At 43.1% G+C, this 26,487-nt stretch overlaps 1 protein-coding gene across 1 annotated transcript; it reads right to left on the bottom strand.

The window, feature by feature from the left end:
• Positions 1-398: 398 nt before the first annotated feature.
• LOC121840562 (carcinoembryonic antigen-related cell adhesion molecule 1-like) lies at positions 399-21,181 on the bottom strand. The gene is made up of 6 exons (XM_042304409.1): positions 21,074-21,181; positions 16,382-16,532; positions 1,681-2,001; positions 1,247-1,522; positions 830-1,078; positions 399-475 (listed from the first exon to the last, which is right to left on the bottom strand). The coding sequence occupies exons 1-6, from the start codon at positions 21,179-21,181 to the stop codon at positions 399-401; spliced, it is 1,182 nt and encodes a 393-aa protein (XP_042160343.1).
• Between the last annotated feature and the right edge of the window lie 5,306 nt (positions 21,182-26,487).

Raw genomic sequence — 26,487 nt, 5'->3', positions numbered from 1 at the left:
TTAAAACTAACGACAGGTTTGACTCTATACAACATCCTCTTGTCCAGAAGATTTCAAATCAAGATTGTCCTTCATCAGCAAAGAGGCTCTGGGGTTGACAAATCTACAGAAATATTTACAACAAAACATGTTTGACACAGAGTAACCAACACAAAATCATGGCCATTATTATACCAACAACAACAAATATGCTATTATTATAGAATTGTTTTTCATTATCAATAAATTGATGAAATATTATTACATAATGTCATACAATTCTGTATTCAATTGCATAAATGTAAGACTTAAAAAATAATATTTAAACATTAAAACATGTAAACATACTCATCATATTTATGACAGCATACATCACATTCTTCCTCACCCTTCTTATCCCTCTCTCTCCTTTCAGACATCTACAGTTGCAGCAGTCCCGCTGCCAGGACACTGGTCACCATCAAAGCAAACGACCAAATGGGGGCAGCAGAGGAGCCTGTAGAGGGGAACAAGTCATATCACCTGCTCTGGTATGAAGCTACGTCAGGTCAGTGCAGTGATCTCAGGGATAAACCTTATCCAGCAATTCCAATGAAATTACAGAGGAGTGTAAGGCACGAATAAACCCTTTGTATTTACACAAATTAGATTGACTGAAATATCAGGTTTGCAACTTATTATCCAGGCTCAGATTATAGAATACAAAGTAAAGGTACAATGCCAAGTCACAAAGTTCTAGCTTACTTTACACAATACACTTATTTTGCTAACTTATATGTGTTGTGTACTTAATCTTGGATACACTTCATTTTTCCAAGAATCCTAACTGCAACATCAAGCTATAACTAACCCCTCAGCTTGTGGACCACAGAGTCTTTCAGTCCGGTGATGTTATTGGTGGCAGTGCACGTGTAGTTCCCAATATGTAGCGCCTCCATCCTCTCTATGACGTACAGGGTGTTGTTAACACCTGTCTCTGTCCTGTTGAACATCCAGGTGAATGTAGCAGGAGGGATAGAGTCAGCCGAACAGCTCAGAGTTACCCTGTATCCTGTTGGTGCTGCTATTGGTCCATTTACTGAAATGTTCTGGGGTCCAACTGCAACATGGTCAAATAAAATAAGGATCAATGCAATAAACAAAATACTTATTCTGTGGGTCTATACACTGTTTAAAAGCAAAGGCAACATCCAGTGAGTTGATAATTGACACAAGGTTGCCAAAGCACAATCACTCCTGGAATTAGGATCTAGTAAGCAGTACTCACAGTTGACGGTCAGGTTGTGGGATGCTGTCCGGTTGCTGACAGGGTTGCTGACCAAACACTCATATTCTCCGTTGTCAATGTCCTGAACAGGACTGAGATAGACTGTCCTGTTGTCTGCAGAGAAGGTGATATTGTTGCTGGGACACAGAGGGAGGCCATCTTTGATCCACTGTATGGAGCTGATGTTGCCAGCAGCCTCACAGGTCAGGTTGGTGGAGCTTATGCCAGCTATCAGGGTGGCTGGGGAGCTATTGATGGTGGCCGCAGATAGCAACACTGTAAAGAGGTTAACAGCATGGGGAGAGTAAGACTGGTACAGTACATTTGAATAATCTGTCTTAATGTATACAATTTTTATATTCATAGCTGAAAAAAATGCCTTGGTGAGTCTAAGATACGGTGATGTGACTGTCAAGAATAGAACTCTGGCCCACCATAGACATCCAGAGTGGTAGCTCCTTGTAGCTCCAGAGCCCCGTCTGGTATGATGCTGACTCTGTATTCCCCTTGGTCCCTCAGGCCCAGGTTCCACAGCTCCAGAGAGCCAGTGGTTCTGTCCAGACTGATCCGGTCTTTGTGGTCAGCATTAGTAATGTTGACCGTAGTAGAGGTGATGATGTTGACCCTGTTGAAGGTCCAGCTCACTGAGACAAAAGGTTTGGCTGGAGGACTGAGGGTTGTGGTGAACTTCACTCTCCCTCCTATGGCTCCAGTCAATGGTCCTGGTGGTAACACATTCTGACCTACACACAGACCTGGACGAGACAGAGGGAGGAGGAAGGAAATGTAATCATGTACACATAAGATTTAACAATACATGAAAAGAAAAACAAAACATTTAAATATTTTTAAGTAAATGGGCGTAAAAACCTTGCTTGTGAAATACACAAAAAAATAGTATTCTCCAGTATAGCTATAGCTAGTTAAATAGTTTCAGCAGGTAAACTATTTGAATAACACCCTTCAAAACCTATTATGTTTTGCATGTTAATTGTAGCAATAGGCATACCTGATGTTAGAAACACAATGGCTGCTGTGAAAAGTGTATAGTCCATGGTGAAGGATGGCTCTGTCTAATGGAAGTACCTATAGTGTTGACCAGACCATGTTCCTACTCCTTTTATATTCCTATACCCCTCTGATTGTCCCCTCTGAAGACAAGGCCCGGCCCTAGCTTTATGATATTGCTGTGTACACACATTACAATGCCCTCAGGGCATTTCCACTCTAAGAAGTTATTGGAGGTCACGTTGATGAGTGGAAAATAACATCCAATTGCTTTGTAGAGACTTCCTCGTTAGGTCTTTATCTGTACCATTTACCATTGAGACAATAACCTATCCTATTGATGATTCATTCCTATTGGCTTTGGTCTATCTGAGTGATCAATGGAGGCTTCAACAATTTAATTAACTCAATAAAGCCTAAAATGGAACTAGATTAAATGAACCCTTCTGTTTCTTAATCCAGTGCACTGTCTACTAACAATATATATATATATATAAAATGATCAAAGAGTAGAGGTGCTGAATATCAAGAAGATACTTGATAGAATCCTAAAATGCGATATTTGGTACATAACGGAGATAGCATACATTATTTAGATACAGGTTAAAGGTCCAATGCAGTCATTTTTATCTCAATATCAAATTATTCTGGCTAACAATTAGGTACCTTACTCTAATGGTTTCAATTAAAATGATCGAAAATAAACCAAATAATTGCTTCTTAGCAAAGAGTACTTTCTCAAGTAAGAATTTTGCCTGGACTGTCTGGGAGTGGTCTGAGAGGGGAAGGGAAAACTGAAAATGTGCTGTTATTGGTAGAGAGATTTGGAACTCTCTTTCTTATTGGTCTATTAACTAATTTACCACCTAGTGATGTCACCAGGCAGGCCAAAACTCGATCCCACCAAAACAGACTGAAATTTCAGCCGATCTTTTCAAACGGCTCTTACACTAAAATGGCATTATCATCATTTTCACAATTTCACAGTATTATTCCAACCTCATAGTGTGGCAATATACTCTGAGTGTACAAAATATTTGGAAAACCTTCCTAATAATGAGTTGCACCCCCTTTTGCCCTCAGAACAGCCTCAATTTGTTGGGGCATGGACTCTACAAATCGAAAGCGTTCCACAGGGATGCTTGCCCATGTTGACATCAATGCTTCCCACAGTTGTGTCAAGCTGGCTGGATGTCCTTTGGGTGTGTGGACCACTCTTGAAACACACAGAAAACTGTTGAGTGTGAAAAACCCAGCAGCATTGCAGTTCTTAACATACTCAAACTGGAGCACCTGCCACCTACTACCATAACCAGTTCAAAGGCACTTAAGTATTTTGTCTTGCCCTTTTCACCCTCTGAATGGCACACATACACAATCCATGTCTCAGTTGTCTCAAGGCTTAAAAATCCTCCCCTTCATTTACCCTGATTGAAGTGGATTTAGCAAGTGACATCACTAAGGTGTCATAGTGTTGTTTTGGACACTCAGTCATGTTTTGGACACTTTGTGTATATAAAACACAGAAAAATCAAATTTTTGACTGCACTGGGCCTTTAAACACATTTCAGTCAACATTGACCTACATCAGTGATTCATACAACAGAAGTGGTCTGTTTACCAGGTTTACAAGGTTATGTTTGGAAGTTGTGTTTGAGCAGGGTCAGTCATGTGATGCATTCCAACGCTAGGAGGATCAAAGACACTAGACGAGTGGTAAAGCACAGGGTCAGAGGTCAGGTGCCACAATACGGAGCGAATGAAAATTTTCAAACAACCAAGAAAAACTCCACTGATTTATTTGGGAGACACTTGTCAATGTTGATGATAGGATCCCTTGAGAGAGTATTGAAACTGATTTACATTTTTTTACACAATAAACAAAACATATACTGTATGACAAAGTTAACCTTAAATGCTAACTCCTGTCTTGTGGTCGCTCTAAAGGAAAATGCACGATTGTACATACTGTAGGTATCCTTTACAACACGTGTGATTGTACATACAGTGCATTCGGAAAGTATTCAGACCCCTTGACTTTTTCCACACTTTGTTACGTTACAGCCTTATTCTAAAAGTTATTAAATATCATCAATCCACACACAATACCCTATAATGACAAAGCAAAAACAGGTTTTTAGAATTTTTTGCAAATCGATTAAAAAAAACAGACTAGGCCACTCAAGGACATTCAGAAACTTGTCTCAAAGCCACTCCTGCATTGTCTTGGCTGTGTGCTTGGGTCGTTGTCCTGATGGAAGGTGAACCTTCGCCCCAGTCTGAGATCGTGAGCACTCTTTAGCAGGTTTTCATCAAGGATCTCTCTGTACTTTGCTCCGTTCATCTTTCCCTCAGTCTTGACTAGTCTCCCAATCCCTGTCTCCCAAACATCCCTACAGCATGATGCTGCCACCACCATGCTTCACCGTAGAGATGGTGCCAGGTTTCCTCCAGATGTGACGCTTGGCATTCATGGTCTGAGAGTCCTTTAGGTGCCTTTTGGCAAACTCCAAGAGGGCTGTCATGTTCCTTTTACTGAGGAAGGGTTTCCGTCTGACCACTCTACCATAAAGGCCTGATTGGTGGAGTGCTGCAAAGATGATTGTCCTTCTGGAAGGTTCTCCCATCTCCACAGAGGAACTATGGAGCTCTGTCAGAGTGACCATTGGGTTCTTGGTCACCTCTCTGATGAAGGCCCTTCTCCTCCGATTGCTCAGTTTGGCCAGGCGGCCCAGCTCTAGGAAGAGTCTTGGTCGTTCCAAACGTCTTCAATTTAAGAATGATGGAGGCCACTGTCTTCTTGGGGACCTTCAATAATCCAAACATTTATTGGTACCCTTCTTCAGATCTGTCCCTCAACACAATCCTATCTCGGAGTTCTACAGACAATTCCTTCGACCTCATTGCTTGGTTTTTGCTCTGACGTGCACTGTCATCTGTGGGACCTTATATAGACAGGTATGTTCCTTTCCAAATCATGTCCAATCAATTGAATTTACCACTGGATGATCAATGGAAACAGGATGCCCCTGAGCTCAATTTCGAGTCTCATAGCAAAGGGCCTGAATACTTATATAAATATTGTATTTCAGTTTTGTATCTGTAATACATTTACCAAAATTTCTAAAAACCTGTTTTCACTTTGTCATTATGGGGTATTGTGTGTAGATTGAGGAGGATATTTTTTAGTTAATCCGTTTTAGAATAAGGCTGTAATGTAACAAAATGTGGAAAAAGGCAAGGGGTCTGAATACTTTCCGAATGCAATGTAGGTACAAAACATGTGTGATTGTATAGAAATGCACAATTCCACATTGTCTAAATTGTCCAGGTAATCTGTGTCAGATGGTTCTCCATTTCCTGACATGGGTTTATGTGGGAGCTTGGCGCCACCCTGACGTCACTATACATACACACCTCAGAGTATTCACTGAAACTGGCCACTCCAAGTCAACACACATAGCTTTATAGACAGGAAGCATGTGGCCAGAGAACTCTATATGTAATGGGACTGGCCAACAAAATCTTTCTTTTAGTGCCTATTCCTTAAACGCACGCACGCACGCACGCACACACACACACACACACACACACACACACACACACACACACACACACACACACACACACACACACACACACACACACACACACACACACACACACCTTCAGACAGTGAGTTCAATGTGGCTGAATCCTTTGTATGGAAGTATGTTTGTGTAAAGGCAATACTGGTGGCAGGTGGCAGGTAGCCTAGTGGTTAAGAGCATTGGCCAGTAACTGAAAGGTTGCTGGTTCAAATCCCCAAGATGACTAGGTGAAAAGTCTGTCAATGTGCACTTGAGCAAGGCACTTAACCCAAATTGCTCCTGTAAGTCACTCTGGTTAAGAGTGTCTGCTAAATGACTTTAAAAGATGATGACTAAATGACAACATTTTTTTACTGTATCTGGCCAAGCTTGTGGAGCCATGTTCCATTTACAGCCTATTCATTCTCATCATTATGATGTTTGAATTTAATATGTGGCTATTTTTCAACCTCATTAATTTAACAAGTGTAGATAATGGAACTGAATGAGTATACAAAGCTTGAAACGTCAATACAAGGTTTACTATACATCTTGGTGTGTTCAATCAGGGCAAATCCCCCTCTCTGACCCCTGTCTTACTCCCTCCTGGCCAGTGGAGGAGGCATTGTCTGCTGCCTGATTAAAATGAATAATCTACAGTAGAGTTTGTCTGTTTTATTAGGGTCAATATGTCATAATGTTAGCGTATTGCTGTTGCTTCAGTCTGTGTATGACTGTTTTGTGCTGTGTTTTGGGTGGACTCCAGGGAGAGTAGCTGGTTGGGATACGAGGTCGAACAACATCAAATTGTATTTGTCACATACATATGATTAGCAGATGTTAATGCGAGTGTAGCGAAATGCTTGTGCTTCTAGTTCCGATCATGCAGTAATATCTAACAAGTGTAAAGAAATGAATAAGAATATGTACGTATAAGTATATGGATGAGCGACGGCCGAACGGCATAGGCAAGATGCAGTAGATGGTATAGAGTATATACATATGAGATGAGTAATGTAGGGTATGTAAACATTATATAAAGTGGCATTGTTTAAAGTGACTAGTGATACATTTATTACATCCAAGTTTTAACTATTAAAGTGGCTAGAGATTTGAGTCAGTATGTTGGCAGTAGCCACTCAATGTTAGTGGTGGCTGTTTAACAGTCTGATGGCCTTGAGATAGAAGCTGTTTTTCAGTCTCTCGGTCCCAGCTTCGATGCACCTGTACTGACCTCGCCTTCTGGATGATAGCGGGGTGAACAGGCAGTGGCTCGGGTGGTTGTTGTCCTTGATGATCTTTTTGGCCTTCCTGTGACATCAGGTGGTGTAGGTTTCGTGGAGGGCAGGTAGTTTGCCCCCGGTGATGCGTTGTGCAGACCTCACTACCCTCTGGAGAGCCTTACGGTTGAAGGCGGAGCAGTTGCCGTACCAGGCTGTGAATACAGCCCAACAGGATGCTCTCGATTGTGCATCTGTAAAAGTTTGTGAGTGCTTTTGGTGACCCTCGCAAGGCTGCCGGCCCTCGCAAGGCTGCCGGCCCAGACGACATCCCTAGCCGCATCCTCAGACTAAGTCCTGAGTGCAGAGGAGATGTGAAGCCACTAGAGGGTGATCTGCTCCTAGTCCATCATGGAGGGACCAAAGGCCCTCTTTCTGTCTCCAAGGGCAGATCAGTGATGTGTGAAAACTAGACTGTTAGGAGGCCATAACACCTACATTAATGTTGATAAAGGGGATAATATGTAGCGTCTAGGGAAAGGCCAAACACCGTGCGTTCTATATGGGTCTGACAACTAAAGTTTGTGACAGGCTGGTCATACCTCAGTCTTCTATTGATAAAGGGAGAGTTGGGATGTGCAAAAATAACATTTTCAATTCAGATTATGTCTATCAATACACACTTGAAATATGACAAATATAAGCACCCACCAAATGATGTATTATTATTTATTGCTGGTCTGACACAAAATACACTGTTGAGAAGGAATTGTTACAAGGATTAAATGTCAGGAAATGTGAAAAACTGAGTTTAAATGTATTAGGTGTATGTAAACTTCCGACTTCAACTGTTTGTCTATCTGTCTTTATCTTATCTATATTTCATAAATATCTACTGTAGGTGTAGCTATGTTTTTTTTAATACACAAGGTTTATCTTTGTTGTTATATTTTGTTTTTACAACTGTTGCAGCTGTTGCCTTAAATATGGTTTTAACAACATTATTAACAGAATTAGTGTACTCTAACTGCTGTCCCCTTTCTGATCCCACTTTACAGGTTCCTTTCCACTTTCCTTCTCTTGCTGTTACAGTAGATTTAAGTAGGTAGAAAATAAAATAACCTTGACTTTCATACTTTAGCTTTACTTTACAGCATAAAGACCATATCTATAAGGCAAAAGCTGCAACAGTTGAAAAAAACAAAACATAACAACAAAGATAAACTTTGTGTATTAAAAAAAACGTAGATACACCTACAGTACATATATATGAAATATAGATAAGATAGAGATAGATAGACATATAGTTGAAGTCGGAAGTTTACATACAGCTTAGCCAAATACATTTAAACTCAGTTTTTCACAATTCCTGACATTTTATCCTTCTTAGGTCAGTTAGGATCACAACTTTATTTTAAGAATGTGAAATGTCAGAATAATAGTAGATGGAGTGATTTATTTCAGCTTTTATTTCTTTCATCACATTCCCAGTGGGTCAAAAGTTCACTCAATTAGTATTTGGTAGCATTGCCTTTAAATTGTTTAACTTGGGTCAAACGCCTTCCACAAGCTTCCCGCAATAAGTTGGGTGAATTTTGACCCATTCCTCCTGACAGAGCTGGTGTAACTGAGCCAGGTTTCTAGGCCTCCTTGCTCACACACAACTTTTCAGTTCTGCCCACAAATTTTCTATGGGATTGAGGTCAGGGCTTTGTGATGGCCACACCAATACCTTGACTTTGTTGTCCTTAAGCCATTCTGCCACAACTTTGGAAGTATGCTTGGGGTCATTGTCCATTTGGAAGACCCATTGCGACCAATCTTTTTATTTATTTTATTTCACCTTTATTTAACCAGGTAGGCTAGTTGAGAACAAGTTCTCATTTACAACTGCGACCTGGCCAAGATAAAGCATAGCAGTGTGAGCAGACAACACAGAGTTACACATGGAATAAACAATTAACAAGTCAATAACACAGTAGAAAACAAAGGGGGAGTCTATATACAATGTGTGCAAAAGGCATGAGGAGGTAGACGAATAGTTACAATTTTGCAGATTAACACTGGAGTGATAAATGATCAGATGGTCATGTACAGGTAGAGATATTGGTGTGCAAAAGAGCAGAAAAGTAAATAAATAAAAACAGTATGGGGATGAGGTAGGTGAAATGGGTGGGCTATTTACCAATAGACTATGTACAGCTGCAGCGATCGGTTAGCTGCTCAGATAGCTGATGTTTGAAGTTGGTGAGGGAGATAAAAGTCTCCAACTTCAGCGATTTTTGCAATTCGTTCCAGTCACAGGCAGCAGAGTACTGGAACGAAAGGCGGCCAAATGAGGTGTTGGCTTTAGGGATGATCAGTGAGATACACCTGCTGGAGCGCGTGCTACGGATGGGTGTTGCCATCGTGACCAGTGAACTGAGATAAGGCGGAGCTTTACCTAGCATGGACTTGTAGATGACCTGGAGCCAGTGGGTCTGGCGACGAATATGTAGCGAGGGCCAGCCGACTAGAGCATACAAGTCGCAGTGGTGGGTGGTATAAGGTGCTTTAGTGACAAAACGGATGGCACTGTGATAGACTGCATCCAGTTTGCTGAGTAGAGTGTTGGAAGCCATTTTGTAGATGACATCGCCGAAGTCGAGGATTGGTAGGATAGTCAGTTTTACTAGGGTAAGCTTGGCGGCGTGAGTGAAGGAGGCTTTGTTGCGGAATAGAAAGCCGACTCTTGATTTGATTTTTGATTGGAGATGTTTGATATGAGTCTGGAAGGAGAGTTTGCAGCCTAGCCAGACACCTAGGTACTTATAGATGTCCACATATTCTAGGTCGGAACCATCCAGGGTGGTGATGCTAGTCGGGCATGCGGGTGCAGGCAGCGATCGGTTGAAAAGCATGCATTTGGTTTTACTAGCGTTTAAGAGCAGTTGGAGGCCACGGAAGGAGTGTTGTATGGCATTGAAGCTTGTTTGGAGGTTAGATAGCACAGTGTCCAATGACGGGCCGAAAGTATATAGAATGGTGTCGTCTGCGTAGAGGTGGATCAGGGAATCGCCCGCAGCAAGAGCAACATCATTGATATACACAGAGAAAAGAGTCGGCCCGAGAATTGAACCCTGTGGCACCCCCATAGAGACTGCCAGAGGACCGGACAGCATGCCCTCCGATTTGACACACTGAACTCTGTCTGCAAAGTAATTGGTGAACCAGGCAAGGCAGTCATCCGAAAAACCGAGGCTACTGAGTCTGCCGATGAGAATATGGTGATTGACAGAGTCGAAAGCCTTGGCAAGGTCGATGAAGACGGCTGCACAGTACTGTCTTTTATCGATGGCGGTTATGATATCGTTTAGTACCTTGAGTGTGGCTGAGGTGCACCCGTGACCGGCTCGGAAGCCAGATTGCACAGCGGAGAAGGTACGGTGGGATTCGAGATGGTCAGTGACCTGTTTGTTGACTTGGCTTTCGAAGACCTTAGATAGGCAGGGCAGGATGGATATAGGTCTGTAACAGTTTGGGTCCAGGGTGTCTCCCCTTTGAAGAGGGGGATGACTGCGGCAGCTTTCAATCCTTGGGGATCTCAGACGATATGAAAGAGAGGTTGAACAGGCTGGTAATAGGGGTTGCGACAATGGCGGCGGATAGTTTCAGAAATAGGGGGTCCAGATTGTCAAGCCCAGCTGATTTGTACGGGTCCAGGTTTTGCAGCTCTTTCAGAACATCTGCTATCTGGATTTGGGTAAAGGAGAACTTGGAGAGGCTTGGGCGAGGAGCTGCCGGGGGAGGAGCTGTTGGCCGAGGTTGGAGTAGCCAGGCGGAAGGCATGGCCAGCCGTTGAGAAATGCTTATTGAAGTTTTCGATAATCATGGATTTATCGGTGGTGACCGTGTTACCTAGCCTCAGTGCAGTGGGCAGCTGGGAGGAGGTGCTCTTGTTCTCCATGGACTTCACAGTGTCCCAGAACTTTTTGGAGTTGTAGCTACAGGATGCAAACTTCTGCCTGAAGAAGCTGGCCTTAGCTTTCCTGACTGACTGCGTGTATTGGTTCCGGACTTCCCTGAACAGTTGCATATCACGGGGACTATTCGATGCTATTGCAGTCCGCCACAGGATGTTTTTGTGCTGGTCGAGGGCAGTCAGGTCTGGGGTGAACCAAGGACTGTATCGGTTCTTAGTTCTGCATTTTTGAACGGAGCATGCTTATCTAAAATGGTGAGGAAGTTACTTTTAAAGAATGACCAGGCATCCTCAACTGACGGGATGAGGTCAATGTCCTTCCAGGATACCCGGGCCAGGTCGATTAGAAAGGCCTGCTCACAGAAGTGTTTTAGGGAGCGTTTGACCGTGATGAGGGGTGGTCGTTTGACTGCGGCTCCGTAGCGGATACAGGCAATGAGGCAGTGATCGCTGAGATCCTGGTTGAAGACAGCGGAGGTGTATTTGGAGGGCCAGTTGGTCAGGATGACGTCTATGAGGGTGCCCTTGTTTACAGAGTTAGGGTTGTACCTGGTGGGTTCCTTGATGATTTATGTGAGATTGAGGGCATCTAGCTTAGATTGTAGGACTGGCGGGGTGTTAAGCATATCCCAGTTTAGGTCACCTAACAGAACAAACTCTGAGGCTAGATGGGGGCGATCAATTCACAAATGGTGTCCAGGGCACAGCTGGGAGCTGAGGGGGTCGGTAGCAGGCGGCAACAGTGAGAGACTTATTTCTGGAGAGAGTCATTTTCAAAATTAGTAGTTCGAACTGTTTGGGTATGGACCTGGAAAGTATGACATTACTTTGCAGGCTATCTCTGCAGTAGACTGCAACTCCTCCCCTTTGGCAGATCTATCTTGACGGAAGATGTTATAGTTGGGTATGGAAATCTCTGAATTTTTGGTGGCCTTCCTGAGCCAGGATTCAGACACAGCAAGGACATCAGGGTTAGCAGAGTGTGCTAGAGCAGTGAGTAAAACAAACTTAGGGAGGAGGCTTCTGATGTTGACATGCATGAAACCAAGGCTTTTACGATCACAGAAGTCAACAAATGAGGGTGCCTGGGGACATGCAGGGCCTGGGTTTACCTCCACATCACCCGCGGAACAGAGAAGGAGTAGTATGAGGGTGCGGCTAAAGGCTATCAAAACTGGTCGCCTAGAGCGTTGGGGACAGAGAATAAGAGGAGCAGGTTTCTGGGCATGGTAGAATATATTCAGGGCATAATGCGCAGACAGGGGTATGGTGGGGTGCGGGTACAGCGGAGGTAAGCCCAGGCACTGGGTGATGATGAGAGAGGTTGTATCTCTGGACATGCTGGTTGTAATGGGTGAGGTCACCGCATGTGTGGGAGGTGGGACAAAGGAGGTATCAGGGGTATGAAGAGTAGAACTAGGGGCTCCATTGTGAACTAAAACAATGATAACTAACCTGAGCAACAGTATACAAGGCATATTGACATTTGAGAGAGACATACAGCGAGGCATACAGTAATCACAGGTGTTGAATTGGGAAAGCTAGCTATTACAGTAGGTGAGACAACAGCTAATCAGCTAGCACAACAACAGCAGGTAAAATGGCGTTGACTAGGCAACGGGCCGACAGATAAAACATAAACAAGCAGAATGGAGTACCGTGATTAATGGACAGTCCAGCGTGCATCAGCTATGTAGCCAAGAGATCAGTGTCCAGGGGGCAGCGGTGGATGGGGCAGGGGAGCTGGACTGGCGAGTGTTATCCAGGTTGAAAAAAAAGTTAACAATGACTAAATAGCTTGTAGCTAGTTAGCTGGTTGGCTTCTGGAGGTTCTTGAGTGTGTTCTAAAAATTAAAAATAATAGCGATTCCGTGTCACATTGGGTGAGGCAGGTTTCCGGAAAGGTATAAACAGATTAAAAATCAAAAAGAGATAGAAAGTGAGTATGGGTCCGGTGCGTGTTTGGGACGCAGCAATTCAGACGGTTAGCAGGCCTGTGCTAACAAGCTAACAGTTCGTAGGCCCGGGCTAAACAAGGAAGCAGTTAGCGGACCGGGGCTAGACAAGCTAGCAGTTAGCAGGCCGAGTTTAGCAAGCAGGGAGATAGCGAGGGCTAGAGAGTTGGCCTTTGGGGGACGTCGCGATGGGGTGAGTCTGTTTATTCCTCTTCATGCGGTGACATCGATAGACCGGTCGTGGGCCCGGGTATTGTAGCCCAGGAGTATGTTACGGTGGTAGTACAGGTGCGCTGGCCGGGCTAGCTTCACGCTAAGTGGGTGGAAGCGCTAGCCAGGAGTAATCATCCGGGGTTGCGGTTTAGCTAGATAGCTAGTTGTGAAGATCCAGCTGAAAAATGTTCTGTTTGCGGTGGGAATCCGGGGATGAATCCGGGGAATGAAAAATAAATAGGTCCGTTATGCTCTGGTTAGAGTCGCGTTGTTTGAGCTGGCGAGAGCATTCCGAGCTAAAGGTTAGCTTAGCTGATGACCGGTTAGCTGAAGACCGCTAGCATAGCTGGTGGTTAGCTGGCTAGCTTCAGTTGAGGGGTTCCGGTTCCGAAGTAAATATAAATACTTTAGGAAAAATAGCTACATTGGGTGAGGCGGGTTGCAGGAGAGTATTTGGAAGCTTAGGTTTAGCAAAATGTTTTTGAAGAGATATGCAAAGAAAAATATGTAAAAAACGAAAAATATACGATATATACAAGGGACACGAGACAGGACGACTTAGGACGACTTACTGCTACGCCATCTTGGAAGAGATTTAACTGACTGATGTCTTGAGATGTTGCTTCAATATATCCACATAATTTTCCTCCCTCATGAAGCCATCTATTTTGTGAAGTGCACCAGGCCCTCCTGCAGCAAAGCACCCCCACTACATGATTCTGCCATCCCCGTGCTTCACGGTTGGGATGGGGTTCTTAGGCTTGCAAGCCTCCCCCTTTTTCCTCCTAACATAACGATGGTCATTATGGCCAAACAGTTCATTTTTGTTTCTTCAGACCAGAGGGCATTCCTCCAAAACGTACTATCTTTGTCCCCATGTGCAGTTGCAAACTGTAGTCTGGCTTTTTTTATGACGGTTTTGGAGCAGTGGCATCTTCCTTGCTGAGCGGCCTTTCAGGTTGTGTCGATATAGGACTCGTTTTACTGTGGATATAGATACTTTTGTACCTGTTTCCTCCAGCATCTTCACAAGGTCCTTTGCTGTTATCCTGGTCTTGATTTGCACTTTTTGCACCATAGTGCATTCATCTCTAGCAGACAGAATGTGATTCCTTCCTGAGCAGTATGATGGATGTGTGGTCCAATGGTGTTTATACTTGTGTATTATTGTTTGTACAGATGAACGTGGTACCTTCAGGCATTTGGAAGTTGCTCCCAAGGATGAACCAGACGTGTGGAGGTCTGCAATTGTTTTTCTGAGGTCTTGGCTGATTTCTTTTGAATTTCACATGATGTCAAGCAAAGACACAGTAAGTTTGAAGGTAGGCCTTGAAATGCATCCACAGGTACACCTCCAAATGACTCAAATTATATCAATTAGCCTATCAGAAGGTTTTAAAGCCATGACATTATTTTCTGGAATTTTCCAAGTTGTCAATTTAGTGTATGTAAACGTCTGTCCCACTGGAATAGTGATTCAGTGAAATAATCTGTCTGTAAACAATTGTTTGGAAAATTACTTGTGTCGTGCACAAAGTAGATGTCCTAACCGACTTGCCAAAACTATAGTTTGTTATTAACAAGACATTTGTGGAGTGGTTGATAAACAAGTTTTAATGACTCCAACCTAAGTGTATGTAAACTTCCAACTATATATCCACATATCTATGGGTGTTGTGATCCGTAAACTATTTCCACATCCTCTCCTTCAAAGTCTGGTTAAAGCGTTCAACAACTGAAGCTTTCAAATCCGAACTTGTAGCAAAATGTGTGATATTGTGCTTCTTCATGAGTTTCTGAAATGTATTTTTTTTTAAAGTTATTTACCGCTGTCAGTCTGCACTTTCTTGGGTTCCTCCTTCCTTCAAGATAGAGTCAAAGGCCCGGGTCACCTCTGGCCCACTCTTATATTTTAAGACCCTTACAAATGCTATTTTTGAGAAAATGTCTATAACCGTTAGCATAAATCGATTTCCATCATTTTCATCAGCAAGTGCCTGCATGTCACATAGATTCGCCTGAAACTGGGACAAGGGATGAGTAGAAAAAGTATATTTCGAGGAAATTGTTTTCGCACAGGTTTATGCAGAGTGTAAGCATCCTGCTCTGCTAGCCAATCATTCACTTGAGCAGCGCTTAACCGGCTACCTGTTTCTTCAGCTATAGATATCTGGAACCTCTCCTTCCCCCCCATAAGACCCTGGGTTAGAGGGGGTATAATAAATGTTTTTCATCATTTGCTCAGCCATCCTTCTTGCTTCTCTGATGTACAATAACATTAATGAACCTATTTCAAATAACGAGAACATTTCATTTTGATTTTTCATTTTATTTTTGCATACATTTTTAAGTATTACGTATCCAGACAATTCAGGATACGTAGCAAGATATTAGTACCCGTTTTCTCAATGACCCAAGCATGCACTCCATGGTATACTTGGTTTACATTTACAGGCTTATATCTCTTTTTAAAACACATACATCTGTTATGTAAGTATAACAACAGAAGAATATGATACATGTTACAATTAAATGATGGTTCAAACATATGAACTAAAATCTTAGACAAGGATGTTTCTAGTTCTTCAGAATAATCCACAAGACGGGATACCTGTTGTGACTATTGTAGAGTCTTCCCCGTATGTCTTACATGACTCATGACTTGTTCCATTTTCAACACACGCTCTGCATTAACCCCTGTATTATTGGATGTGTAGAGCGATACATAGTCCACTTTATTTTCAATCATTTGTTGAATAAGAGTTTTAAATTCTCTCAAAATATTTGTTTTATTTATTCTCTCTAACATAGTATGCAAATAGTTACCCTTTATGTTATGCTTTATATCTCATTTAAAAAATAATAATAATGTTACATGTTTTCTTGGGGTTTATTGAGCCAGAAAGTCACCACATCAGCCACCAAAGCTTCCTTGTATTTGCTGTCGTCCACCACTGCTTGCCTGATTTCTTTGAGTTTCTCATGGATGAAGATCGCCTCCATCAGTTCATGTAGGAAAGCCTCTGTTACACCGTAAACCCTTGGAATACATGGCACAAGACCCATAGACTCTAGGGCTCTGAACATCGATGTTATAAAACAGCCGGACCACATTCTTTTCACCAGTTCCTCAAAGTGGTTGAAGAAGAAGTGCTTTGGTGGGTCATATAAACAAGGATGTTGTCGCTGGCTGGGGTGATTGATCTCACAACCGGGACATTTTTCTCTTGTATACTCTCCAATCACCACATCTAAAAGTGTGGCTACAGCGGCCTTGATGGTGTCCACAAAAATAGTACTGACCACCCCATCAAACACATCCTCATGCTGTGTACATGTAGGGACTGTCGGGGGGCATGCCTGGGGAGAGTAGATAGGAGGGCTGTGAGGCATAGAGTCCTTAGGGTCTGGTACCCATGACGTATTGGAGTCCTCATATGGTATATGAATATCCATAGTATATGCTGAAATGAAGAACCGTAAGAGTTATGGTCACCCCTTTTATTGTTGAAGCATTTCTTGGGGATCGGGGCATGGTTAACGCAACACCCACATACTTCGTTTTTTTCAGCAGATGACCCTTCTGGGGGTTCCTTTGAATCAACATCCTTAGGATTCATATGTATAATGCATTTCCTTAGTTTAACAATACACTGCCGGCATTGGCTCTGTTCAAAGAGAGCATCCACTAACTCAACCATTTCCAATTCCATTACATCCCAACCTTTAATTTAGTTTTTTCTCAATATCCGCCTGAATGACGTGCCCAAAGTAAACTGCTTGTTACTCAGGCCATAAAGCCAGGTCACGCATATAATTGGTACCATTGGAAAGAAAACACTTCGAAGTTTGTAGAAATGTTAAAACAATGTAGGAGAGTATAACACAATAGATATGGTAGGAGAAAATACAAAGAGACATCAATCAGAATTGTTTTTGTTGAGAGACCATGCTCTTCCAATGGCAAGTATAAGGGCATACATAATTATAACTCTCAGGATGCAATTCCTATGGCTTCCACTGGGTGTCAGCAGTCTATGTTCAAGGTTTCAGGCTTGTAACCTGAAAAACGAATAAGAAAAATGAGTTTTAGCACAGGGACACAGTCTTGGAAATTTGTGTTTTCACGCACCATGAAGACAAGATGCACTTGCTAAAATTGGTTTCCTATTGAACATACTTCTTTCCGTAAGAAATATTATAGTTTGATTACATTTTAGGATATCTGAGGACTACATAGAAACATATTTTGACTTGTTGAAACAAAGTTTAGGATTAGATTTTCGGATTCCTTTCTCTGCACGTTGAACGAGTTGATTACTCAAATCGATGACTTTCTGGGATACAAAGAAGGATTTTATCTAACAAAATGACACTATATGTTATAGCTGGGACCCTTTGGATGACAAATCAGAGGAAGATTTTCAAAAAGTGAGTGAATATTTAATCGCTATTTGTGAATCTATGAAACCTGTGCCGGTGGAAAAATATTTTGATGTGGGGAGCCGTCCTCAAACAATCGCATGGCAGGTTTTTGCTGTAATAGCTACTGTAATCGGACTGTGCAGTTAGAATAACAATCATTTATGCTAGCGGAACACCTATCCCTGAGAGGATTTAAAAGGAATAAGCATACAAAACCGCAGGTCAGTCCATCATCACGGATGTTACTGTTGCGGATTTTGTCATTGCTGATATAGAACTCCACACATCCACAAGGAAGCCCATTCTTTCTTTGTATTTTCACCCTTTGAAATATTCTTCCAGAGGAGTCAGGGACACCTTCCCAACGGGCCTCGAAGCCCGTGAACAAGCTATACTCCTTTGAGCTAACTCTCAGTTCAGGAAACACCACATTGGGAAACACATGCCAGTCTTCATTCCTGTAGTCCACCCCTAAGGTCTGGTCTGTATATTCTTCTCCTTCGTCTAGGGTATAGCATTTCAGTCTACAGACAGGGTAATCAAACATATACGCCCATAGTTGTCCATTGTATATCAACACTTGATCTTTCAGACCATTACGGGAGGTATTTGGGTTCTATCCAAATTTAGAAAACACTTTTTTGGCGCATCGTATATTGCTGATTTATACTCGTCCCTTTCTCTATGTTTTAACCATGGTCCTGCTTCTGATGTTATGGTTGTCACGGGCATGTCAGTACTTAACAAATCCATGTTTTATTTCTTTCTTCTTTAGAGTCTTCTGTGGTTTATCCCTCTTGAGGTTTCTTGTCGCTCGTAGTGTTCACAGCTCTTTCTTATACGGAGGCATACCGACCCCCTGAAATTACCGTTTCATATGCAAGATCCCCGTACAGCAGATCCATAAGTTCACTGCAAAATTTCATAACTCTTTCAAATGTTCAAACACATTTCACAGTTCAACAAGGACACTACACACCAATCACCAGGACAGCTTTAAAAAAAAAGTTTTACAAGGTTAAAATCTGTCGTTCTGCCCCTGAACAAGGCAGTTAACCCACTGTTCCTAGGCCGTCATTGAAAATAAGAATATGTTCTTAACTGACTTGCCTAGTTAAATAAAGGTAAAGAGAAATAAAATTATTGCCAACACAGGCTTTACCCAAAATAGCTCACTTGATAGCATGAGAACATCCGGACAGGATGTACATAAATGGACATAACCACGTGACACACAAAATAGGTCATCAATCACTTTCGGACACAAGCCGCCTACTATAATTATTCTTGCCTGCCTGCTGTTCTGTACCTTGTGACACTGCTCTGGATTACTGACCTCAGCCTGCCCTTGACCTGCCATTTTCCTGCCCCCTGTTCTTGTATTAAACTTGTGTTACTTCGTACTGTCTGTATCTGGGTCTTGTCCTGAGGTCTGATAGAGCTGGCTACTATATTGCGATAAACACAACATTGGGCCTACAGTTGGAACTTAATTTGGCCAAATACTGCACACAATTAAACATCCAATTTAATTTAGTCAATAAAAATGTCTCAACAGAATTGAATCAAATAGGTTTAGCATATTTAAAGATCCCTCTCTCTCTCTCTCTCATAAAAAGGTTGGATGGAAACCAGGTTAATGTCAAGCCATTTTGGGGATGCTGAAATTCTATTTTGGATGAACGTGTGCAGGCCTACAGGAGACATTTGAAGTAGCCTAATCAGATTCAAACATTCTGACTGGTTGTGTTTATGCCCCATATAAAAGGCAATACATTTTAAAAGTTAAATGATAAATATTTAGGCTATATTGAAGCGTTAGGTTCTAGGAGAGGAGGCAGAGAGAGCGCATGTTAAGCTTTCCTGAATAACCGGGCCTGCCGGGAGCAGATGTGGCCACATTATTATAGGAGGACTTGGGGGAATGATGATCTGAAACAGACGGCCCATATCAGAAGTAAAAATCCAGCCAGACTGGATCACAACTGTTCCATTCTAGACCTTGTCAACTGTCCAAATCAAACAAAACATTCAAATCACAGGGATTTTGCGCCCTTATTCAAATGACATTTTCACTGAAGTACAATTTTGTACTCACTTGAAAGCGATATATTATTAATTGCATTGTGGTGTTGTAGGCTAGTCTAAGCAAGAAAAGTGTGTTGTCCCCAAACAAGATCAATCGGGAAGCTTTTTGAGATGTGTGTTTCATGTCTTATCCTTTTTTGCAATGATGCACCTGGCCTTTCCCGCTACCTATCAGCTATTTCTATTTGTTTTTGTGGATTCATATTACAATTGATACAGTTTTGAATGCTTTTATGCGTGGTATGATTGCTAGTTAGCATGTTTCAGATCTGGAAATGTTTTCCACCTACCACAATTGTCACTATGAATGGTGGATAGAGTGCAGGATAGACCGTTAGACTGGTAGACTATAGTGACCTGTGGTATAGTAAAAGTTAGCACATGGAAAAGCATAGTGCATAAGGGAAGTACCAAAACACAATGATATAGGGGAGGCGCATGCAAGCACAATTTGTCTAGGATGGAATAAATTATATTGTAAAACCTGCAAATAATTAATGTAAACAAGGATAAAAAAAATGCACTACCCTCCCATGTTCCCAAATAAAAAGTTTGACAACCCTCCTCCCCTATTTTGGAACACCCCTCGCCCCAGTAAATTGTGATCTGTCCCTAATCTTATTTTATGCACTCTGGACATGTCTTAGTAGTACCCAACTTGCTAATGATCATCAGGTCGCTAATGGCTTAGTACTTAGGGCTCTATTGTCCCTCTAACTACTCTGACATCAATGCAATTGGAAATCACATCAAATACTTATAATCAAAAGAGTATGTGCTTTTAAAACTCACCTCACTGTGATTGATCAATTTGAAAACAGAAGTTCAACAGGTTCTAACTGAGTGGATAACATGGCGTTGTGGATGTTGTTTCAAAGCGTAACAACAAGCTGGACAGCACTTTTTAGGCTGGTGATTAATTCAAAACACCCATATGCATTTTAGAGCTTATGCATATGCATAGGCCTATATATGAGCCCAAGTCGCCCCAAAAAGCTGCATTAAAATAATTATTGTGCCATTATTCAATACATAGCCTACCGCATAATAAACACAGCAGAATAAAAAAAACATGATTTTAAGATATCTTTGGTACATAATTGGTCAAGCCTAAATTAAACAAATACAAATTGTATTTGTTTTGGAATAGCCTAGTAATGGGCCATTTTTTTATGTTTTCATAGTTAATAGGCTGACACATTTAGCTACAGAATATCTCACAACTATGCATTTCTTCAAACAGTGGTTGATGTGTGGAGTGAAATAACCAGAGTACCCTACCAGACATGATTGAAAGTGGCCTCTTTTTGCTATTTGAGTGCATATGGATTAGAGGCTTCCCTTTGTGACAGGTATGATTGTGACATCGCCCCTAGGGATCTGCATACCTTGTGTATGCACTGCCTGGGTTTGAGCCACATGGAGAGGATGGTGGAGCGCCCTACTGGATGCCTGTTTTGTTGGCTCAGAACGCCTAGCGAGATTGGCCGACCCATTCTCGCATGGCCTCCAATCTCAGGCTCGGGATGAGCTCCTCCCTCAGGAGTGGTGCGCCAGGCCCAATACCCTTCCCAGGAAGTGTGGCCGGACCCAACGGAGGCAAAGCCCAGCTACCTCCAATCCTGGACGGGGGCAGGAGTCGGACTGCTGGAGGGCACATGCCCTGCGTCAGGAGGTTGATAGTTTAGATAGCAATGACAGCTGTTACCTGTTGGCCAGAGTTAAGCTGTTCCTGGGGTACAATGCTGGCACTGTTCACCACCGTGAGCAGGGCTACCAGTTTATCAGAAGCCGGCAGTGGGGCTTCATCGCCTCCAGCGGCTCGAGAGGCTATGAGGAGCCTACTCACTTGGGTAGCCTCTGCACTGAACATCAAACTGGTGGACAGTAATGACTCTCCATCTTCCCCATCTTTGCTGAGTTCTGCGAAGCCCAGGTCCTGTCAGACAGAGACCAGCTCCTGACCCACATCGGCGGGCTGAGCATTTACTGTAAACAAGAAGAAGAGTCGTCTGATGGCCACCCAGAGGGTGGCCTTCATTGGCATGGTACTGGACTCAGTCCTCATGAGAGCACGCCTGCCCACCAGAAGGTTTCAGGCGATCTTATCTTGCCACGACCACCTTCGGCAGGGGCGGGTGGTATTCACCCTGACCTGCCAACGCCTGTTGGGATCTCTGACGGTGGCCTCGTTGCTGATTCCCCTGGGCCTGCTCCATCTCTGGCCTCTTCAACCGTGTTTCAACTCCCATAGGCTGCACCTGAAGCGCCACTGTCACTGCCAGCTGCGGTGACCGCACAGTGCCTCAGGGCATTGTTGAGGTGGCGCTGTCGCTCCTTTCTCTCAGGTGGGGTGGAGATGCTGCGGATATGCCGCCGGGAACTGGTCAGCACAGATGCCTCCCAGATCAGCTGGAGTGGTGTGACCCAGGGCAGGCCGGTCAGCGGCTGTTGGCTACCCCCTTGGAGCGGCAGGCGCATCAATACACTAGAGCTCCGAGCTGTACTGCTGGCCCTGCAGTCTTTCCTCCCACATCTGAAGGGAAGACATGTCCTGGTCAGAACGGACAACATCACAGTGGTGGCTTACATCAACTATCAGGGTGGACTGAGGTCCCACCGCCTCCGTCTTATGGCACGTCTTATGGAGGTATAGCGTCTCTATACACAGCTCATGTACCTGGCAACCTGAATGTGGCAGCGGATATGCTCTCGAGGGAGGGCCCTCCACCTTGGGACTGGAGCCTATATCCCCATGTGGTGCAGCAACTGTGGGACAAGTTTGGGAGTGTGCAAGTGGACCTGTTTGCCTCCCTGGATAATGCACACTGGTGGTACTATGGTACTCCATGTCGGCAACATCAGGGCCTCTGAGCTTGGATGCTTTGGTTCACGATTGGCCAGGGCTGGAGATTTACACATTCCCCTATTTTCCCCTGATCTAGGCTGTGCTGGACAGGACCAGGATGACGGAGCATCGTCTGCTGCTGGCGGCCCCATACTGGCCCAGATGACCCTGGTTCAGCCTTCTCCTGTCCATGTTGTCTGGGACACCTTGGCAACTGCCCCTGAGACCCAACCTGCTTTCTCAGGCCGGGGGTACTCTGTGGTATCCGAGACTGCACTACCTCAGTCTGTGGGCTTGGCCGCTGAACAGCACCAATGTTTCATGTTTGGACTACAGGAGGGCATAATGTACACCAGGCAGAGCGCCAGGGCACCGGCTACAACCACGCGCATACCAGTTGCGCTGGCAGTTATTCTGCTCTTGGTGCACTGGTATTGAGATTGTACCCGAGTCATGCAGGGTGCAGTATGTCCTCCAATACCTGCAGTCTAACTTGGATGAGGGCTTGGCAGCCTCTACACTGAGAGGGTATTTGGCCGCTATATCTGCCTGCTATGTGGGGTGTATGGATAGGTCAATGGGGCGCCAACCCTTGGTCTCCAGGTTTATGAAGGGGGTTCATCGCCTGCGTCCAGCTAGGACCTGCTCAATAGCGAGCTGGGATCAGGATGTGGTCTTGGCAGCTTTGGCAAAGTCGCCTTTCGAACTGTTGGAATCTGCCTCCCTGAAACACCTTTTTATGAAGGTGACTTTCTTGGTAGCGATTACTTCCATGAAGAGTGTGGGTGCTCTTTCGGTAAGTTCTGAGTGCTACCGGATGGACCCCGGTGGGAGGAGTATATCTCTCTGCATCAACCCTTCATTCTTCCCGAAGGTTCTGTCAGACAGGCATGTGAACATCCCATTTATCCTGTCTGCTTACGACCCCCTGGCAGTGGAGTCTGGGCCTCCCTCCAGCATGCTGTGCCCTGTGTGGGCACTGGGTGCCTATGTGGAGATGTGGGTGCCTATGTGCAAATGAATGACTTAAAAATCATACAATGTGATTTTCTGGATTTTTGTTTTAGATTCCGTCTCTCACAGTTGAAGTGTACCTATGATTCAAATTACAGACCTCTACATGCTTTGTAAGTAGGAAAACCTGCAAAATCGGCAGTGTATCAAATACTTGTTCTCCCCACTGTATATATATATATTTGAAATAATGACAGTTACAACTGAAGGAACAATGAACACTTATTTTAATTCAATATAATACATAAAAAATATATAATTAGTCTCAAATAAATAATGAAACATGTCCATTTTGGTTTAAATAATGCAAAAACACAGTGTTGGAGTAGAAAGTAAAAGTGCAATATGTGCCATGTAAAAAAGCTCATGTTAAAATGTCTTGCTCAGAACATATGAAAGCTGATGGTTCAATATTCCCAGTTCTTCAATATTCCCAGTTAAGTGTAACGAAGAGTAGTAGGAAGGATCGGAGGACCAATGCGCAGCGTGGTAAGTGTCCATATTGTTTAATCAGAATAATGAACACTGAACAAAACAATAAACAACAACGTGAAATAAGAAAACCAAAACAGTTCTGTGTGGAACAAACACTGACACGGAAAATAATCACCCACAACTCAAAAGTGAAACCAGGCTACCTAAGTATGGATCTCAATCAGGGACAACGAATGACAGCTGCCTCTGATTGAGAACCATACCAGGCCAAACACAGAAATCCCAAATCATAGAAAAAGGAACATAGACAACCCACGCAACTCAAGCCCTGACCATACTAAAACAAAGACATAACAAAAGAACTAAGGTCAGAACGTGACATTAAGAAGTTTTAGGTTGAAGTTAATATAGGAATTATGAAGCGTTGACTATTTCTCTCTATACCATTTGTATTTCATATACCTTTGACTATTGGATGTTCTAATAGGCACTTTAGTATTGCCAGCCTAATCTCAGGAGTTGATAGGCTTGAAGTCATAAACGGCGCTGTGATCAAGCATGGCTAAGAGCTGATTGCAAACGCAGTAAAGTTTGAATGAATGCTTACGAGCCTGCTGCTGCCTACCACCGCTTAGTCAGACTGCTCTATCAAATATCAAATCATAGACTGAATTATAACATAATAAACACAGAAATACGAGCCTTTGGTCATTAATATGGTCAAATCCGGAAGCGAATCATTTTCAAAACAAAACGTTTATTCTTCAGTGAAATACGGAACCGTTTCGTATTTTATCAAAGGGGTGGCAACCCTAAGTCTAAATATTGCTGTTACATTGCACAACCTTCAATTTTATGTCATTATTGCGTAAAACGCAAATTAATTCGCAAAGAGCCAGGCGGCCCAAACTATTGCATATACCCTGACTCTGTGTGCAATGAACGCAAGAGAAGTGACACAATTTCCCTACTTAATATTGCCCACTAACATGAGTTCATTTTAACTAAATAGGCAGGTTTAAAAATATATACTTCTGTGTATTGCTTTTAAGAAAGGCAAAAGATGTTTATGGTTAGGTACATTCGATCAACGATTGTGCTTTTTTTGCGACTGCACCTTTGTTAAATTATCGGCCGTTTGGCGAAGTAGGCTGTGATTCGATGATAAATTAACAGGCACCGCATTGATTATATGCAACGCAGGACAAACTAGTTAACCTAGTAATATTATCAACCATGTGTAGTTAACCAGTGATTATGTGAAGATTGATTGTTTTCTATAAGTTTAATGTTAGCTAGCAACTTACCTTGGCTCATTGCTGCACAAGCATTACATGTGGTCAGCCTGCCACGCAGTTCTCTCGTGGAATGCAATGTAATCGGCGTCCAAAAAATAAGCTCAGCCAAGCCAACAAGGCCACGGAGCAGGGTTCCAACGCCCTGGGAGAGCTTATGTTGACATTTTAATTGCATCGGACCGAGGCTCTGCATCTGTCCTCGTGCTCCTAGACCTTAGTGCTGCTTTTGATACCATCGATCACCACATTCTTTTGGAGAGATTGGAAACCCAAATTGGTCTACACGGACATGTTCTGGCCTGGTTTAGATCTTACCTGTCGGAAAGATATCAGTTTGTCTCTGTGAATGGTTTGTCCTCTGACAAATCAACTGTAAATTTCGGTGTTCCTCAAGGTTCCGTTTTAAGGACCACTATTGTTTTCACTATATATTTTACCTCTTGGGGATGTTATTCGAAAACATAATGTAAACTTTCACTGCTATGCGGATGACACACAGCTGTACATTTCAATGAAACATGGTGAAGCCCCAAAATTGCCCTCGCTAGAAGCATGTGTTTCAGACATAAGGAAGTGGAAGGCTGCAAACTTTCTACTATTAAACTCGGACAAAACAGAGATGCTTGTTCTAGGTCCCAAGAAACAAAGAGATCTGCTGTTGAATCTGACAATTAATCTTAATGGTTGTACAGTCGTCTCAAATAAAACTGTGAAGGACCTCGGCGTTACTCTGGACCCTGATCTCTCTTTTGAAGAACATATCAAGACCATTTCGAGGACAGCTTTTTTCCATCTACGTAACATTGCAAAAATCTGAAACTTTCTGTCCAAAAATGATGCAGAAAAATGAATCCATGCTTTTGTCACTTCTAGGTTAGACTACTGCAATGCTCTACTTTCCGGCTACCCGGATAAAGCACTAAATAAACTTCAGTTAGTGCTAAATACGGCTGCTAGAATCCTGACTAGAACCAAAAAATTTGATCATATTACTCCAGTGCTAGCCTCTCTACACTGGCTTTCTGTCAAAGCAAGGGCTGATTTCAAGGTTTTACTGCTAACCTACAAAGCATTACATGGGCTTGCTCCTACCTATCTCTCTGATTTGGTCCTGCCGTACATACCTACACGTACGCTACGGTCACAAGACGCAGGCCTCCTAATTGTCCCTAGAATTTCTAAGCAAACAGCTGGAGGCAGGGCTTTC

This window comes from Oncorhynchus tshawytscha, linkage group LG23 (genome assembly GCF_018296145.1).
Source record: "Oncorhynchus tshawytscha isolate Ot180627B linkage group LG23, Otsh_v2.0, whole genome shotgun sequence".
Taxonomy (NCBI): Eukaryota; Metazoa; Chordata; class Actinopteri; order Salmoniformes; family Salmonidae; genus Oncorhynchus; species Oncorhynchus tshawytscha.
This window is presented reverse-complemented; position numbering and strand designations above follow the sequence as displayed.